This window comes from Trachypithecus francoisi, unplaced genomic scaffold (assembly GCF_009764315.1).
Source record: "Trachypithecus francoisi isolate TF-2019V2 unplaced genomic scaffold, Tfra_2.0 Lachesis_group18, whole genome shotgun sequence".
NCBI classification, from domain to species: Eukaryota; Metazoa; Chordata; class Mammalia; order Primates; family Cercopithecidae; genus Trachypithecus; species Trachypithecus francoisi.
In genome coordinates this window covers 67,902,068-67,915,887 of record NW_022681463.1, presented here as the reverse complement: position 1 = coordinate 67,915,887, position 13,820 = coordinate 67,902,068, and the positions used below count along the sequence as shown (strand labels likewise).

The 13,820-nt window shown below is 39.7% G+C and overlaps 1 protein-coding gene across 6 annotated transcripts in view; it reads right to left on the bottom strand.

Annotated features, from left to right (window-relative positions):
- Positions 1-13,820, bottom strand: part of CAB39L (calcium binding protein 39 like) — a 137,438-nt gene that overhangs the window by 11,093 nt on the left and 112,525 nt on the right. For all 6 annotated transcript variants that reach the window (XM_033176870.1, XM_033176875.1, XM_033176872.1 and 3 more), the window contains one exon: positions 12,374-12,517. In XM_033176870.1, coding sequence (XP_033032761.1) covers positions 12,374-12,517 — 144 coding nt within the window. The remainder of the gene's footprint in view (positions 1-12,373; positions 12,518-13,820) is intronic.

Sequence of the window (13,820 nt, the reverse complement as noted above, 5' to 3'; positions counted from 1 at the left end):
TTGGTGTCAGCTAATGCAAGAGGGCCTGATTCCCTTGGGGCAGCCGGGACACTGGTCAAGCCCTGAGATGAACCCACTGATGATAAGAAACACACTTCTAATTCATAGATATAGGGAACCAAGTCTTTTGAATATTATGTCCATGATAGAATTTTTTTTGGTTGTCTTTGTTGTCCCATCTTACACACATATCCATTAATTTCATTCAAATTCTATTTTTTTAATGTAATTTTCAAACCACTGAACAAACAACAAATGAAACTACCCAGGACTTCTCCTTTTAGAATGCCACCTTATTGCCTGCAACCCTTAGTTTACATAACATGCCTGAGAGATGTGATTTATGGAGTTCTCAGGCATGGTGAGAGGAAGGCAAATATCATGACCACAACTCAAATATTTTTAGTTTAGAAGACTGAAAATATTGCACTCTCCATTTTAAAACTGAATGCATTGCATGGAAAATAAAATATCTACATCTTACACACATACCCATTAATTTCATTCAAATTCTATTTTGCCAACAGGGATTGAGCCAGACAAGGTATGGGGAAGTTAGCCTTCTGTGGTGCTGACCTCACGCCTTTGATGTGTGCTGCAAGCCTGGCATGCTCTGTATATGCTCCTGTTACAGTTACGTGGAAGTTACTCCAAGCAAAATCCCACCTTGTCGAAGTGTCAAATAAGGCAACCATATCCTTATTCATGTGACTACACATCTGAGTAATAATTTAGAATATTTTGACACAATACTTGCTAGTACTGATCAGAGACAATTAACTTTTTCCTGTTTAAGAAAGGACTTGATCCTTAAATCTGCAAGCTGGTTGGATGTCTATGAGCATCACTGGGCCCACAACAGAATTAGACTGGACCCTACTGCACATCAAGGGAGGAAGAAAAGCCCTGGGAAGGAAGTGAGGGTGGTGGAGGCCAGCAGCCTGGAAGTACAGGATGCTCTAAAAACCTCTAGAATCCTATGAAATCCTCCTCCTCACTGCCACCATTCTTACCATCAGTCTAATTACACAAGTTATACATGTGGAAAGCTAGGGAAATAAAGAAAAGCACAAAGAAGAAAGTAAAAAACTCACTAACATAATTCCTCCACCCAGCGATAACCACTGTGAATATCTGGTGTATGTATGTGCAGCATTTTTTCTCGTGCACATCGCTATTTGTAGAAATATTTTAAATAAAACTGGGCTTGCATTCTGTACATAATACTTTGTAACCTGCTTTTTCCTTAATAATATGTATTTAATGCTTGTAGATTCTTCTTACATTACATGAGATGATCGCCATTTAAAAATATACATATCGTCTGCTGAATCCTTGCTATGCACTGGGCATTGTGCTACACAGTTTATACGAATAGTATTCTTTTATCCTGACCACAACTCTGGGAGGAAGACACGATTTTTCCCCAATCTCCAGGTGAGGCTGAGAGAAGTTAAAGCAGCATCCCTGATCACTAAACTGTGTGTGCAGCGTGCACCTTCCGGGCAGTGCTGGGTGGTTCCGCCAGTGACTGCCGGACAGTACGGCTGCAGCTCCGCCCTCTCCATGTGTGGCAGTGGCAGACTATTTGGTTCAAATGTTCTTAGCTACTTATCTAAAGGTAGGGGTAAAGAGGGGAAAAGGGGTTTGGAGTCAAGCTATAATCACGTTTCTCATCTTTAAAACTGTTTTTTTTTTTTTTTTTTTTTGAGACGGAGTCTCGCAGTCGCCCAGGCTGGAGTGCAGTGGCCGGATCTCAGCTCACTGCAAGCTCCGCCTCCCGGGTTTACGCCATTCTCCTGCCTCAGCCTCCCGAGTAGCTGGGACTACAGGCGCCCGCCAACTCGCCCGGCTAGTTTTTTCTATTTTTTAGTAGAGACGGGGTTTCGCCGTGTTAGCCAGGATGGTCTCGACCTCCTGACCTCGCGATCCACCCGTCTCGGCCTCCCAAAGTGCTGGGATTACAGGCTTGAGCCACCGCGCCCGGCCTCATCTTTAAAACTGTTAAGTAAACTAGTGGACCAAAGAAATGGGAACCTGTTTTTTGCCCTCTTTCCAAAGTGTTTTCAGCATTTTAATGTTGCCTTTAGACAGCCAAATACAAGGTGGATGTCTGGACACTTCCTTAGAGTCACAGAACACGTTGATTTGAATTGAAAAATTCAAGCCTGTAGGCAGTTTTGTAAAAGGAATATAGCATAGTGATTACCTATATCTCACTGGGGTTTTTTAAAAGTTTTTTTTAAAACAGCTTTATTGAGATAAAATTCACAGACTATATAGTTGATTCATTTAAAGTATACTTTTTAATGTTTTATAGTATACTCACATAGTTGTGCAATCATCACCAGAATCAATTTTAGAACATTTTTATCATCCCAAAAAGAAACCCTATACCCATGAGCAGTCACCGGCCCCGCCCCCGCGCCGCAACATGCTCCCAGCTCTAGGCAACATGAATCTACTTTCTGCCCTAGAGCTTTGCCTTATTCTAGACATTCATATAAATGGAATCATAACATACGTGGTTTCTATGACTAGCTTCTTTCATGTAGCACAGTGTTTTTAAGGTTAACCCATGTTGTAGCATGTTATGAATGCCACATCCTTTTTGTGGCCAAAATTGGATCGGGTTTTGAAAATATTCAATGAGTATGTCCTTGCAAAGTGTTTAGCAGAGTCTCTGGCCCACAGCAACTGCTCATTACAGTTGCTTCTTCCTTCAACATGAAATCACTGCAGTGCCACATACAGCAGTAACCACTTTCCCAAATATTTACTGTTATGCAGATGCAAGTTATTAGGATTCATGTTTAAACCCAATAGCTCATTTTAACTATTTTGGGTAAAATATTTTATCCTCCATCCAAAGAAAGAGTATACTAGTATTTCCTCTAGTAATACTGTAAAAATTCATACTTCTAATATACTTTATCACAGTCAATTGTAGAAAGAATAGACTCGTCACTGGGAGGGACCTCAGGAACTTAGCTAACTCATCCTTCCACTTCAGACATAACCCACTGGTAATTCTAATTCTTGGCAAACAAGAATGGATTCCTATTAGATCCCCTGAAAAGGTGATTCCATAACCATCCTCAATGACCTATTCCAGTGTCTACAACTCCCGTTCTCAGGGAATTGGTTTTACTTATAGTCACTCTCCACAGCCTACTGAGATAGCTGCTGTTGGCTTGCATTATGATATTCCATGAGACGTGTGCTCTGCCCTCAAGTACCACTGTTAAATTTCTCTGTCAGTCTTCTCTTTTGGTGCGTGTTTTTAAATCTTTCCACATAGGTCTTGTTTTCCAAATAGCTCAATCATCTCTGTGGCTTCTCTCTGCTGAGCCTCTCTGTATTCTCTATACGCTCCTTCAGGTAAGCACCTCAGAGGAACTGTGGAGTCTTTCCTAGGATCCTTAAGGAAAAGTTATTTATCTGACGACATGGCCAACCTCAAGATTCCCAGAGCTGTCAATATAAACTTAATCCCAGTGAAATCTGACTCGAGTTGAAGAGAATACTGGGTTTGTGCATCAGGGGCCTTCACTCTGCTATTACTTGCTCACCCTGGATTTTTCTGCTCTTTGTGCTATCACTTTCTCAATTATTTTAGTTCCTTCCCAGGTCTGTGATACTGTACTTTTCATCACTGAGCTTTTAGCTGCTTATTCCTGGTTTCATCTACAATGGACAAATACTACAGCCATTCAGAATCCTTCCCGGAGGCCTTCAGCTCCATCGGCAGGTCCAGCGAGTGTGATGAGCACACACACTGCTGACCTCATTCTCCAAGCCTCAGAAGGAAATGTGGACCGGGACTTTCCAGGGGAAGCCGCCTGCACAAAACATAGATTCCAGACCTACACATTCTCACTTTCTGAATGGAATATGCCAAGAAGGAAAGATCTAAATATATTCTCAAGTCAGAATAGTTCTATTTAACTTGATGATGCTTGTCAAACATTTTGTCAGAAACATTTTTTTAAAAGATACTATATTACTACCCAGGACTCTGTTCTTGTCCGAATATTTGAAAACTGAACCAGTTCAGCATTACCAGATTTAGTAAACAGAAAGAGAGGATGCCCTATTAAATTCTATTTCAGACGAACAATGAGTAATTTTTTTAATGTAAGTATGTTCCGTGTAGTGCTATACATTGTCCATCTCAAATTCAAATTGAACAGGGCATCTTGCATTTTATCTGGCAATCCTTCTCTGGTTCAGAGGCACAGAGGCTCTCAGTTTCCTTCCTTTAAGAACATACATATTGGCTGAGTGCGGTGGCTCATGTCTGTAATCCCAGCACTTTGGGAGGCTGAGGGAGGCAGATCACTTGAGGTCAGGAGTCTACTTGGTGAAACCCCATCTCTACTAAAAATACAAAAAAAAAAAAAAAAAAGCCAGGCATGGTGGTGGGCCCCTATAATCCCAGCTACTTGGGAGGCTGAGCCAGGAGAATCACTTGAACCCGGGAGGCAGAGGTTGCAGTGAACTGAGATCGCACCACTGCACTCTAGTCTGGGTGACAGAGCGAGACTGTGTCTTAAATAAAAAATAAATAAATAAAAATAAAAACAGTTCTAAAAAAAGAACATACATATTAATTTACTTACTCAGACATTACCTAAATAATTACTATGGGCCAAAAACCCTTCTAGCTGTTAGGAGATAGAGCAGAGAAAGAACAAATCAGAGGAAAATTCCTGCTCGCAAAGAGCTTCTACGAAATATAAAGGTATAGCAAAGAGGCACTTTGCCATTTCGAATTTACCAGCCTCAGTTCCCCACATATAAGTGGAGCTATGTAGAAGAAAGAACATGGGATTTGGAAGCAGAAGACAGCCTTGTCTGTGAGAGCTCAGGCTTGTCAATCTCTCAGGCAGTTTCCTCGCCAGTGAAACAGGGACATCACACCTGCCTGACTTCATCGCTGGGGTGAGGATCATATGGAATTTTGTCAGGGAAAGTGCTCTGTACAAAATGTTAAAATGTTGTTAACATTGTTAATGCAATTGCTTTCATATTTTGGAAGTCAAATCTTTGGAATCTACAAATTTCATATAATTGTGGAAGTTACATAGGAAACTAGACATTTATCCCAAAATTATATGGAAAAGCAACTTAAAATTTTTTTTATTCTAGGTAATATTCAAAAACATTCATTTTCTTTACATACTACTGCAAAAATATTTCGTAAAGTAGGTAACATAAATATTCAGTAGCAGGATTATCAAACAAAGCCGTAAGTAATATATTTATATACTTGTTTGATGACGTTGCTAAAGTTTGCCAGAAATACCCATTGCAAACCTTTCTATAAACAAATACGGAGTTGATTGTTTTATGAATTTTTAAAGAAAGTATTTTTAAAATAGAAAGGAGAAGTGAGGCCTTAATTATGACTTTTTACATTTTCTCCTTGGCTTCTTTGTTAAATATGCGAAAGGGCAAAATAAGATCAAATGAGGATACAATAAAGCTGAATGTTCGACACCGTTTAAAAGTAGTTGGTGAGACATTAAGTCAGAAGTTGGTACACTTTTCAATATACTGTTACAATTTTAGGGGAAATTAGCATTATTAAACTACTTCATAGCCAATTCCTAAATTCAGTTGGTCTCAACTGCTTTCTCCATGAGTAGAGTTAGATTTGGTACGCCATGACCATAGTAGTTTGGTGTGCTAGAAAGTGGGTCCTTAGGTCAGGCGTGGTGGCTCACGCCTGTAATCCTAGCACTTTGGGAGGCCGAGGCAAGTGGATCACCTGAGGTTGGGAGTTTGAGACCAGCCTGGCCAACATGGCAAAACCGTGTCTCTACTAAAAATACAAAAATTAGCCAGGCGTGGTGGCGCATGCCTGTAATCCCAGCTACTTGGGAGGCTGAGACAGGAGAATCACTTGAACGTGGGAGGTGGAGGTTGCAGTGAGCCGAGATCACGCCATTGCACTCCAGCCTGGGCCACAAGAGTGAACCTCCATCTCAAAAAATAAATAAATAAATAATAATAAAAAATAAAAAAGAAAGTGGGTCCTTAAGGAAGTGAGTAATTCATGGTTAGTCCTTCACTAAATTAATCTGTAATTTTGTTTATTTCCAGTAAGACCACACGGAAACTATTCTCATTCTTGTTCTACATACTTTTTTGACTGAACTGTCAACCTGACTTTTATATTCTGGAATAAGCTGGGGACAGAACTTCTTGTTTTCAAGGGAATAGCTATTATAGCCAACTGCTAGGATCTGAGTGACAGACTAGTGCCATATTTGGCACTGGCCATGCCTGAGTTCCAGCAGCTCTGAGCGAGCAAATGACACAGACCATTTTCTGCCACCTTACATGGTTTGGTGGGAAGGGGCAACATGGCCCTTTGGTATCGAGGTTAACAGGGAAAGGAAAGGGAGAAGATTATCTCATAATGGGTCCCTCAATCCATACTGGGCATATCTCTGGAGAGTCAGGACCTGAGACAAAAGTCTCATGACCTAGTATCTTAGAATTAGAAGTCTAACACTTTCATTTTGCAAGTGAAAAAACGGATCCAGATGGATTTGCCCAAAGTGGCTGCTGGCAACTGAGACAGAACAAAGACCCTGCTCTCTTGACCTCCGTCGGGGCTTTCCCACCACACTATCCTGCTCACCAATAGTAGGAAGCACATGTTGAACCTATTAGCAAGCTAATGAGAATCAGCTGTTAATAATCCAGTAAAGACATTTTCAGGACTGGGTTCCACATTCTTCGCACCCTACGAAAGGTACTTTGGGGAAAAAAACCTATTAATTAAATGATGTGAAAATAATCCTAGGACTTAGCTGTTACTTTTTTCTAAATAACAAAATATTTTTGGCAAGTAAACAATGTAGTTCATACTTCAGTGGAAGGCACATAGCCGGGGTACGGGGCAGGCCAAGTTACACACATACAAGTAAACAAGTGGTCAACTATTTTTAAACGTACTCACCCTGTCCAATGATTAGGTGACCCAAATTCTGATCTTCTCAGAGGATGGAAATAGGTTATTTTTATTTTGCAACCCACTGATTCCTTCTACTATATATAATACTGCATTTTTGAACAAAATTATATGAAGTTTATTCTCATTTAAACTTCTGTGGGAGCTGAATGACATGATACACAGCCTTCCTCAGTTCCTTCAGTCCAAGGGTCTTGAGAAGGCCTACCGTTTTATAATGTGTAGGCATTTTCCAGGCCTACAGCACTCTATTTTTATTTCATTCATGTTTTTGAAACTTTTTATGAAATAATTCTAACACACAGAAGAGTACAGGAATAACATATCTGACTTCATATTCCCACTATTGGCTCTATCAAAATCTAATATTTTTTGCCATACTTGCCTTCAGATTTTTTTTTTTTAATAAAACATTACAGGTATAATTGAAGGCTATTGAATACTCCTGTATGATATTGCTTATTCTCTCCCCTACTCCTTCTCCTGAGATGACCCCCTATCCTGAATTTGGCATTTGTCATTCCCATGCAGTTTGTTTGTTTGTTTGTTTGAGACAGAGTCTCGCTCAGTCGCCCAGGCTGGAGTGCAATGGCACAATCTCGGCTTACTGCAACGTCTGCCTCCCAGGTTCAAGTGACAATCCTGCCCTAGCCCCACTGAGTATCTGGGACTACAGGCATGTGCCACTACACCTGACTAATTTTTGTGTTTTCAGTAGGGACTGGGTTTTGCCATGTTGGCCAGGCTGGTCTCAAACTCCTGGCCTCAAGTGATCCACCCACCTCCGCCTCCCAAAGTTCTGGGATTACAGCCATGAGCCACCGTGCCCGGCTTCCATGCATATTTTTGGACTCTAACTGCACATATATGAATCCACACTTAGTGTTCTTTTGCATGCTTTTAAACTTTAAATAAATGACATATTTAAATATTTGGTCATTCCAGTCAACAAAATGTTTCTAAGATTAGGCAAAGCAATCCACATAAATCTATTTATTTTAACCCATTATTATGCACTATTGTATGTGTGTAGCACAATTTATTTTCGCAGTCTCCCCTTGGTGCCCATGTATGGCTTTTCCCATTTTAAACAATGTTGCAATAAACATCTTTATACAGTAAGTCCTTAATTAAGGTGGATAAGTTCTTAGAAACTGTAACTTTAAGCAAAGCAACAGAGGAGGCAAACAATTTTTCCCCTATCAAGCTTACAACAAAACATTGTTATTCGAGGACTTGCTGTAATGTACATGGTTTTGTTTGAAGTCCACTTCCAAGCACCTATCAACGATTTTAAGAGAGGACTTACTGTACATGACTCCTTATGCACGCGTCCAAGAGTGTCTCCAAGAAACTGCCTAAAAATGGATTTCAGAGTTGAAGGGTATCCATAGCTTCAAGAGTTTATTTTGCTAAACTGTTCTCCAAAGTGATTATACCAATTTACATAGTGTATGACAGTTCCCACTGCTGTCCAATCCTACAAAAATCTGATATTGTTGGATATTTTTGCCAATATGAAGAACATCAAGTGGTATCTCATTGATATTTTAATGGCCATTTCCACAATTACAAGTAAGAAGAACACCTATTTATTTGCCAATCAGGTTTCCTCATCTGTAAACTACGAACTTGTATCTTTTGTCTATTTTTCTGTTATTTGTCTTTTTCTTTTTTTCTTTTTTTTTTTTTTTTTGAGATGGAGTCTTGCTCCGTCGCCCAGGCTGGAGTACAGTGACCAGATCTCAGCTCACTGCAAGCTCCGCCTCCCGGGTTCACGCCATTCTCCTGCCTCAGCCTCCCGAGTAGCTGGGACTACAGGTGCCCGCCACCTCGCCCGGCTAGTTTTTTGTATTTTTAGTAGAGATGGGGTTTCACCATGTTAGCCAGGATGGTCTCGATCTCCTGACCTTGTGATCCGCCCATCTCGGCCTCCCAAAGTGCTGGGATTACAGGCTTGAGCCACCGCGCCTGGCCTGTTATTTGTCTTTTTCTTAATGACCTGTCAGTTATATATGTCACATTCTATCCTGTCTTTTCACTTTATGACTTCTTTTTTGAACAGAAGTTTAAAATTTTAGTGTGGTCACATTTTTAAATATTTTCTATTATGGCTGGGTATGGTGGCTCATACCTATAATCCCAGCACTAGGGAGGCCAAGGCAGGAGGATCACTTGAGGCCAGGAGTTTGAGACCAGCCTAGGTAAAACAGTGAGACCTCATCCCTACAAATAATAAAAACAGAATTAGTTGGGCATGGTCAGGGCAGGCCTACGGTCCCAGCTACTCAAGAGGCTGAGGCAGGAGAATTGCTTGAGGCCGAGAGGTCAGTGCTACAGTAAGCCATGATCACACTACTGCACTCCAGCCTGAGCAACATAGTAAGACCCTTTCTCAAGAAAAATTTCTATTATGTTTTGTGATTTTTTATTTCTTTTCAAAGGAATTCTTCCTACCCAAATATACAGAGAGCCTCTTATTTTCTCTTCTAAAAGTTAAAAAAATTGCTTTTCAAGTGCAGATCTTTATCTAGAACTTATTTCTGTGTATACTGCAGGGTAAGATTCTCTACATGGATAACCCATTATCCAAGAAACATTTATTGAATACTTAACCCTTTCTTCACTGATTTATAATCCCTCCATGATCAAATATCAAGTTTCAGATTTATATAGGTTTACTTCTGGGCCCTCTACTCTGTTTTGCTGTTCTATTTATCAATTTCTAAACCAATACAACGCTGTTTTCATTTACTCTCAATCCAAAACAAGTCTTAATATCTGCTAGAGTAGATTCCTCTACTTCCTTCTTCAACATTGCCATAGATAATCCTAGGCTATTGCTCTACCACACAAATTTTAGAATCAGCTTGTCAAGCTCCAGGGAAAGTCTAGTTGGAATTCTGAAAGGAACTGAATAGAATTTATAAATTAGTTCAGGATTTTAATTGCTCTAATGGGTTTTTGGACAATAAATATATGCGCTGGAGCTTCCAGATAGCCAAACGCATGCAGACTCCTGGAGGGTGGCTGCTCAGGGAAGGCATGGAAGCTCCATGCCCCTTTCCCCATACCTCACCCTATGTATCTCTTTAATTTAATATATATATATATAATGAATTAATAAATATCTGGTGGCTGAAAGATCAACTAAAAATGTCTTATCTTTCAAAGCAACAATTACCTTAAAAACTGCCATGCTTCCCATTTATGGACTTACAAACTCTATCACTAAACATACTTTATAAAAACCGAAGCCAGGTGCCATGGCTCACACTTGCAATCCTGTAACTAAGCAGCTTAACTTCAAAATACATTTTAAAACCTTTTCTCCCCTTTCTCCTGGGTTTAAAGATGTAACCTTGAAGCAAACTGCAGAAGCTTTTTCCCTTAGTTTTAAAATAGACTCCATGTCCCAGCCCTTTCTCACTGTCTATATTCCCTTCACTTTTATCTAACTGCATGCTGGTATCTAATTATCTGCCTACTTAGAAGTTCCAGGGGCTAAACTTGAATCTTGAGTCAGACAGACCAAGCTTGGAGACCCAGCTGCAAAATTCCAGAGATAACTTCAGGGTGGCTAGTCCACAATCCAGCCATTGTTGAGATGACGCCAGCCTGCTTTCCACCTGGACTGGGACCCAAGACAGCCACCAGAACAAGAAACACAGACACTGTACTCAGCATAATTTTTGCACGCTTTCCATATCATGTTTTCTCTTTTTAAAACCTGGCCTTGCCCCTAACATTCAAAGTAGTTGCGTTGGCTGGGAATCTGGCCACTTTCCTATTATTAGTTTTGGCTAATAAAGTCACTTTCTTTTTATGAGACCTCCTCTTGTTAATTGGACTCTGCATGTGATGAGCAATCTGACTTGTGTTCAGTTACAATCCCAGCACTTTGAGCAGCTGAGGCAGGAAGGTCACTTGAGCTTAGGATTTTGAGACTAGCCTGGGCAACATAGCGAGACCCTGTTTCTTCAAAAAATAAAAAACTTAGCTGGGTGAGGTGGCCCATGTCTATAGTCCCAGCTACTTAGGAGGCTGAGGTGAGAGAATTGCTTGAGCCTAGGAATTTGAGGCTGCAGTAAGCCATGATCACACCACTGCACTCTAGCCTGGGCAACAGAGCAAGACCTTGTCTCTGAATTTAAAAAATAAATAAAATTTTAAAAGATTTTTAGAAATAAGAACCAAAAACTTCTGGGACTCTCTGAACTCTTATTTACACTCTAGATATCTATCATATGGCAAGAATTTTAAATATTAAAAAAAATTAGCTGGATGCATAAAATGCACACTGTAGCATTACTTAACAGTAGGAAAAAATGAAAATAACCTAAATATCAATGACAAGAAGAAATATACCCAATGATGCACTACGATGGTGAGAAGAATAATGGCTCTAAAAACTACTTATAGCAATAATGAAAATGGTTACTTATGGTATAGCATTAAGTAATAAAATTAGGATATCAATTGTTAGTACAGTGTGAATACAGCTGTAGAAAAACTCTGGAATGTGTGCACAGGAAAATAAAATGTACTAAACTGTTTACAATAGTTAGGCTGGGAATACAGAATTACAAATAGAATTCTCCCACCTACCCCACCTGTTAAAAAATCTATTGTAGGGTCAAGTGTGGTGGCTCACACCTGTAATCCCAGCACTTTGGGAGGCCAAGGAGGGTGGATCACGAGGTCAGGAGATCAAGACCACCCTGGCTAACACGGTGAAACTCGCTCTACTAAAAATAAAAAAAAAATTAGCCAGGAGTGGTGGCATACGCCTGTAGTCCCAGCTACTCAGGAGGCTGAGGCAGGAGAATCACTTTAACCTGGGAGGCACAGGTTACAGTGAGCCGAGATCTTGCCACTGCACTCCAGCCTGGGCAACAGAGTGAGACTCAATCTCAAAAATAAATAAAATAAAATCTATTGTCTAAAGAGGTTACTTTTCTATCATAACAAAATACATTGTAAAAAAAATAATAATATTAATAAAGTGAGTAGTACCCCGCTGTGTCTTCAGGGTGTCATTTAAAGTTCAAAGAGACAGTGCTTGTATGAAGCAAAGTATTCAAGTCTGACACTCAGGGTTTGGGATCTAGCTCAATCACTGATTGTTTTAGAAGTTTTGGGAAAGAGTATAACACATTTTCTCTGTGAAAAAATAAAAATATTTAGATGTGTGGATTAGTCAGCAAACCTTTATGAATGGGCATTCATTAACATAACTCTGAAATTTCATTTAAATCATACAAAACACAAAGACTGCCTATTTCATTTTCTTTCAAGTATGAAAGAGAGTAAAGAGCAGGGAGTTTGCCATTTGGAACTGGAAAAAAAATTGCCTATAACATTGTTTCCAGAGCTTGTACTTTTTACCTTAAAAACATGAAAGGCTTCAAACTGGATGTTGGGACTTTTATCCCGAAGGAGGTTCATCATGAGTTTCAGGTTCTCCGGCTTGCTGATGTACTTTGTCATGATGGCAAAGTTGTGACGGTCCAGGATCAGCTCCCCTAGCAGCTAGAGGAAAACACAAAACCAAAGCTGTAATCTCAGAGCCACCTGACTCAAAACACAGCTCACGTCTTCTCACTGAAAAACAAAATACAAAAGTGCATAAGAATGGTGTCATGAAAAAAATTAGAGTGTCCTTAAGTGCATCTTAAAGCACAGGCATAAACGCAGTAGTTATTGAGTAAGTTTTTCACACCGTTTTGCTTATCTCAGTGCTTAGTACCTTTCTTTAGTCGGTCTTAGATGCAGCTCACCTAGAGCTAGGCAGAAATAAATTTATGGTTTTCAATACTTACTTTAATTATCTTGCTTCCCACTAATGTATTGCGGCATAGGCATTCGGGTAGAAGGAATAACAAAATTGGTACCATAATGATGCCTTTTTTACCTGCACAAATGTACACTAGGAGTTCACTATTAAGACAGTTTGTTAAATGACTCTTACATTTCCCCAACTTTTATTATGAAACCTGATATAAAGTCCGAAAAAAATAATTGACCCCAAATCCATATCAAATTTAGTAAGTGCAGCAAGTTTTTATTACAAAGCAAAGCAAAACATTTTTTGGTGACAAATTAATAGTTCCCCAAATACAGCATTACCCTAAACAAAAAATAAAAATACCCAAACTAAGAATAGTTGAAGACCCCCTAGCAACATGGCTGAATGTATTGTTGCTCTATCTCAGAAACTTTTTGTTCTCACCATAATTCTGGAGAACAGAATTACAGCCCCTTGGCTGCTGTGGCAATTCCTAAAGCTTCAGCAGCCAGGGGGCTGAAACATACTGTAACATAATTTTATATAGAAGATATGTTTAGTTTTCAAATGTCCTATTTACTGGACTTTTTCTGAAGGCCTTGGGAGAGTAACACATAGTTACATGGTTACAGAAATCCTGGATGGGAAGAAAAGTGCACATCAAACTGAGGGCCAACTGTCTATCAAAGGAATCCCAGATGTGTGCAAGCATCTGGCTGCCAGTAAACCACCACCTTGCCTCTGATGTATCTTTTGTGTATTTAACGTGTAAGAAGTACACAACCTGAGGTTATTTTAATGCATTAAAATAACATTTGTTAAACCTGAAAAAAGGACGACTCCTGTTGGATATTGGCTGGTCACTAGTTATTCTCATACATATGGAATAGCAACCATGTAGTCAAATTGTTAATCTGCATCCTCCTTCATCTTTCTGCAGCTTCTAAAGCTAACCTAACACCTTCTGGAAACTTTCTTTGCTCCTGGTTTCTTACCTTGTGCAGCTTGTTCCTATGCTACCTCTTCTATGGCTCCCTTGCCTTTTGC